At 31.6% G+C, this 6408-nt stretch overlaps 1 protein-coding gene across 1 annotated transcript; it reads left to right on the forward strand.

Annotated features, from left to right (window-relative positions):
• The first annotated feature begins 1455 nt into the window (after nucleotides 1-1455).
• Nucleotides 1456-2481, forward strand: LOC106340013 (endochitinase CH25-like). The gene has a single exon (XM_013778882.1). It carries the CDS (start codon nucleotides 1468-1470, stop codon nucleotides 2479-2481), a length of 1014 nt encoding a protein of 337 aa, XP_013634336.1. The 5' UTR covers nucleotides 1456-1467.
• The last annotated feature ends 3927 nt before the right edge of the window (nucleotides 2482-6408 follow it).

The following is a 6408-nucleotide window of genomic DNA, read 5'->3' on the forward strand; positions in this document are numbered from 1 at the left end:
TCGTAGATTGGAGGTGGAAGTTGATTCAGAGAATGCTGCGGGTTTTCTCAAAACAGGGATCCAGGATTTTAATCCTCTGCCGTACCTAGTGCGTCTGTGCTATGACTTCATATCAAGAGTCTGGTCAGTCAAAATTTCTCACGTGTATAGCAGGCTAATCATCTAGCAGATAGATTAGCTAACTATGCGTTTTCTCTACCTTTTGGTTTACATTTCTTTGAGGTTGTTCCATAGAGTATTGTTTCTGTTTTGTTGGAAGACTTTCATGAGGTATCTAGACCTCGGCGAATTTGCTTGTAATTTGTTTAAGTTTTGAATAAAAAGTAGGAGGCTCATGCCTCCTGCCTCCTACAAAAAAAAAAAAAAAAAAAAGGGTGTCCATGGTTAATCTCGCTCTAGGTACAAAGTCCGAATCTCTACCAGTGTCCAAATAAATACTCTGTTATCCCCTAGACCACACGCAGCCCACATGGATGGAGATAGGATCAAGTCGAAATGCTTATTGTGTATTATATGGAGAGATAGATTATATTATGTACAGTAGTCGCATGCCCGTAGCAAACTAATGTACATAATAATATACATAATTTTCACGTAGGTTTGGTCGAGATTATCAATACCAATGAAACAAAATATTGTCGACTTATGTTTTTAAAATAAAAAAGTAAAAAAAAAATAGTACTTATAGAAAAAAAAAATTTTAAAAAATATTTTTAACGTTGTCAACAAAACACTAAACCCTAAATCATAAATCTGAAATCCTAAACCCTTGGGTAAACCTTAAACTCTTGGATAAATCATAAATTCTAAATCAAAAACACTAAATATTAAAACCCTAAACCTTAAATCTTAAACCCTTGAGTGTTTTAGTGTTTAGTGTTTTTGATTTAGAATTTGAGATTTATCCAATGGTTTAGAGTTTACCAAAGGGTTTAAATTTTAGGATTTATGGTTTAGTTTTTTCCTGACGGCTTTAAAATTTTTTTTTTTTTGTAATTAATACTATTTTTTATTTATTTATTTTTATCTTTTTATTTTAAAAATATAATATAACTTGATAATATTTTGTTTCTTTATAAAAGATATCGAATATGAAATAACACAATCTTATTGGTTGGTCTAGGGGTCAATCAAGAATAAGTCATACCATAATTATAAAACATAACTCGTTATAATAATGAATAAAACATGTGTATAATTTGGTCTTCAGTTATTATTATTGTAAAATTAAATGGGAGTTTTCCCTCCAATTCGCTACCTTTATAATAATCCATTCTCGAGATCTCCATTTCTTATTTTATTTTGTTAAAAAGTTGATCGCGAACCCACCATACTCCACGATCACATATCAAAACTATGAAAAATACAAAATTTGTGTGATTAAATTTAACATATGATTGTATACTTCATAGTGGTAGTCTATATATCCACTATTGCTCAGTAAGAAAACATCAAACCCAGAGCAAAATGAACACTTTACTACTACTTCTCTTACTCTTCTTGTCGTTTCTTTTATCATTTTCCTCGGCCGAGGAATGTGGTCAACAAGCGGGAGGTGCTCTCTGCCCCAACAATCTATGCTGCAGCCCGTTCGGATGGTGCGGTGACACCGAACCTTACTGTAAGCGGCCTGGCTGCCAAAGCCAGTGCACTCCTGATGGTCATCCTCCTCCTCTTCCTCCTCCTCCTTCTCCTCCCCCTCCTGATCCCACCGGCGGTCTTACTGATATCATTACAAGATCTCAGTTCGATGACATGCTTAAACATAGGAACGACCCCGCTTGTCCCTCTAGAGGTTTCTACACTTACGAAGCCTTTATCACCGCGGCTTATTATTTCACCAGCTTCGCCAGAGGCAGAGACACTGCCGCGAGGAAGAAAGAACTCGCCGCTTTCTTTGGTCAGACTTCCTACGAATCCACTGGTCATCCAAAAAACACTTCGATATACACGTGGGGTTACTGTTACAAGGAAGAGTTGAATCCCCCTTCAGACTACTGTTCACCGAGTGACACGTGGCCGTGCGTACCTGGCAAGCGCTACTACGGAAGAGGACCGGTGCTGCTGAAGGGGAACCACGAGTACGGATCGTACGGACAAGCCCTTAACGCCGACTTACTCAACAACCCTGACCTTGTCTCTAACGACCCAGTGATGGCTTTCAAAGTCGCGATTTTATTCTGGATGAAACCTGTGCCTCCAAAACCGTGGAGCCACGGCGTGTTGATAAATTTATGGAGGCCTTCAACGGCAGACATTGCGGCCGGGAGATTACCGGGTTACGGTGTGATAACGAATATCTTCAACGGTAGAATAGAGTGTGGACATGGCTATGACGCAAGAGTTGCTGATAGGATTGGGTTTTATAGGAGGTACTGTGAAATCTTAGGAGCTGACCCCGGAGATAATCTTGATTGTTACAACCAACGGCCATTTGATCCTGTAATTTGTCCCTCGACGCTGCTATTTAATAAAGAGTGATATGCATAAACTTTGTATCGGAAAATAATAAGGGTTTGATTAATTATCAAACTGAATAAGAACTCTTTATATCACAAGATATGAAGTTATATTTGCGGTTTTTGTTATATAAAAGTTGGAATGGGCTTATAAATCCAATCTGAAATATTTAAATTTATTTTCATATTTATCTCCACAACAACAAAGTTGAAAGCAATCAAAGTAAATTCATTATCAAAATAAAAGCATCAAAAATGATTTAAAAAAACTAACAAAAAATCACTTTTTCCCTTTTCGGTCAAGGTTGCATTTTTTCCCTTTTCAAACAAAAACATGAATATTTTGTTGAAATCAGTATTAAATTATTATAGCTTTAGTGTAGTATACCGTTCTAGAGAGAAAATGAGACGGGTACTACAAATATCTCACTTAACCATAGCTACGTACATTTTATAGTTAAATTTTATAGCCAGAATAGGTACAGAAAAGTGAAAACCAGTCCTCGAAACTGTCACTAGTAAGCAATCAAACAGTTTGTAGTTATCTCGTTGCTATATATTATAGCTATATATTTATTCTTGCTACTATGTTGCCAGTTGGCTTTAAACTTGATAGTTTGTTGTTAAACAGATGTCTTAACCCATTCTGACATTCAAGTTTCTACACGATTAATAAAAGTCGTCATAGCAAGACATTGTTTTCTTTGCATGATTAACGGTAATCTGTATTGATAAAAGATGAATAATTAATGGTTAATACTTAATCGGATTAGAAACAAAATAAATGGAACTTCACATAGGCTTAATAGTTCGCTTTTTCAGGAAAAATAAAACTTGGATCATACTACTAAAAAAGTTAAGAGATGTGTGACAAAGTAGTTTATTTCCCTTTTAAGACAGGAGAAAATAAGCAGATGATGGAGATTAAGATTAATGCTTTGTAAGCCGAATCTCCAAAATCAGAGCAATTAAGGAGATACAAGTATTCGCATGCTGTGAGAGTCTGAACGAAACGCAGAACAGTGAGTCGGGGATTCATTGTGGAATCAATAGGTGATCCCATGTGACCATATGCAACGAATTGCCTATATCCAGTTTATCTATTTATCATTAATGTTTATCTAGCTAGGCGTGAAAGTTAGTAACTAGATAAGATCTCTTCTAATCCAAATAAATACTCTATTATCCTTCGATATATTAATTGAGAAGTGACTTCTGCTGACGTATCAGTCATGCAATTTGAGAAAAATCCAAATCGTTATAATTTCATTGTTCAATGATTTTTAGTTTTCATTTATTTTAATTAAATCTAAAAAAGCAATCATAGAACCAATTAATGTTAGTTGCCAAATTATTTTTACATTCTTATGCATAATCATTTATAGTATTTATTGGTAACAATTATGGAAATTCTATTTAATACTCCATCATTTTTTTTGCACTAATAGTCTATTTATAAATTATATGAAGTATGTTGTCAAAAAGTAGTTAATAAAAATAATATACTAGCTTTTTTTCTATTATAAACAGTTGTAAAAAGCTTTATTTTCCTATATAAATCATAATATGCATATATAAAACATATAATTCTAATAAAAATATTATAATAACTATTAATGCATCATATAGTGAGTTTATAAATTATTTACATTAGTTTAAAATCATCTGTGATGATTAATATATTAATTTTGTCAAAAACAATTAAAGTCATTTATATTGATTCATTTCTAATGGGTTATAAAGAATATATAATAGCTTATAATTATATAAATATTTGGTAATCATTTTAAGGTGTCAAATCAAAAATAATGATTATTATATCATTAATAAGAGTTTTTTTTTTTGACAACAACATTCAAATACTAACTAGAATCTCCAGCCGATCTAACAAGCCAAACCGGTGGAGTTGAATCGACATAAAGCAAAGCTGAAGGAAAACTCATCGCACCACGTGCAAGCTTATTCGCCAAGGTATTGTGTGCTCTAAGAATATGTCTGATCCGAAAATAGGGGAAGAACATCTTACTTCGGTTGAATTCTTCCATTAATAAGAGTTTACAAATCAATATATAAAGATCTATAAAATTGTTATAAATATTTATAAAACCATTTATAAGGAAGAATTTCTCATCATTTATAGGAGTTTAGAAAATGTTTATGAAGGTTAACTGGTTTGTAAATTATTTAATAATTTTCAAAAATAATTTTCTAAATATTTTATAAAATTGATAACCATTGATAAGGTTAACATGTTTGTAAATTATTTAAAATTAAAAAAATGATTTAACAATTTTATAAAATATTTTTCTAAATTCTTATCGATGGTTTTTTATTTTAAATTAATATATAGGACTATTTTATAAAATTTTAAATCATTTTTTAAGTTTATAAATTATTCTTCATCGATAACAAATTATTTTCTTGAGTTATAAAACCACTAATTAGGTTTTATAAATCTTAATAAGGATTTTTAAATTTTTGAGAAATAATTCATAAAATATAAAATTTACAAATATTTTATTAATTATTTATAGTTGTATAGTTTCCTCTCTAAGAGGTTATAAAAATGTTATCAAATCAGAATAGATCGAAAAATATTATTTTTTTCACAAGTTCATCATTTTCAAAACCTTTTTCAAAGCAAAATAACCACACAATTACATGAGTTATAAAACAATCCATAGAATATTATGAATAAAAGTATATTCCTAAATTTATGAAATTTTTAATATTTTTACCTTTTTATTAAATTAATAGAATTCACATATATATAGTTATGTTTCTTCTTAATAACTTTTGTGTTTTATAATTTAGTTGCAAATGTAGATCTATTTGTCAGCTGAGTTCATGTTTTTGATTTTAATATTTTTTATAAAAGAACAATTTGATATACAAACCAATTAAACTATATATACATGTTCTAACAATAATGGTATAAAAAAATTTAATAAAATATTGTTTTGTAAAAGCTGTAAAAAAATATAACTAAATACTATATAAATCCGATTTAAGAATTTTAAAAATATTAATAAAAACAATTATTAAAAAATTATCTACCAAAAATTCACATTCAGTTTTAAAATATTAAACTTTATTACTGCTGATCGAAAATATAAAATATTATATTATATTAAAATTTTAAAATTATTTATATCCGTAAATTTGCGGGCAACCACCTAGTTTCATTTTAAAATAGACATCAACCAGCCCACATGGACGTAGTCAAAGTGTTTATTGTGTATTATACGTAAAGGGAGATTATATTATTATGGACACTAGTTGCATGCACGTAGGTCTCTACGAAACCTATCTATATATATAAAAATATGTTTGATTCACTCTCGTGCGTCCACGTCAGCGCCAGGTCAGAAAGTCGAGGTTTGTAGTGCCGACACGTGTCCCGTCCGTAGGAAATGCATCACTTCATTTATTCTTAATATTTGTTGGGCTTTTAAGATTAAGCCTATATATTCAGTGTTTTTGGGCTGATAAATTCGTATGGTTAAGTTGGTCAGATGGCCCATGAACAGAAACCTAAATCTGATGAAGCAAAAAGTCTGTGTGACGATTCCATTAGAGAGACTGAGATGCAGAAGTCTGTGCCGATTCCATTGGTTGGGTTTCGATCAGTCCTTTCGACTTCTTTCCATCCATCGAAAGGAAATCACTACAAGAAAACATAATCTTAACGAGGGCGGTTTTCCTCGCTAATTCGTCGTAAAAGAGGCTTTACGACGAATTAGCGAGGAAACGCGTTTGCTCGTTACACGTCTGTCGTAACACATATTTCCTTGCTAATTCGTCGTAACTTAGCGAGGAATATATTTCGTCGTAAAGACGAAGTAGGACGATTCGTCGTAAAGACCACGTCAATATTCCACGTAAGGACGTCGCTATAATACCTCGTAAATACCTCGAAAATAGTTCCTCGTAACCTACACGTAAATAC

Source organism: Brassica oleracea, chromosome C1 (assembly GCF_000695525.1).
Source record: "Brassica oleracea var. oleracea cultivar TO1000 chromosome C1, BOL, whole genome shotgun sequence".
NCBI classification, from domain to species: domain Eukaryota; kingdom Viridiplantae; phylum Streptophyta; class Magnoliopsida; order Brassicales; family Brassicaceae; genus Brassica; species Brassica oleracea.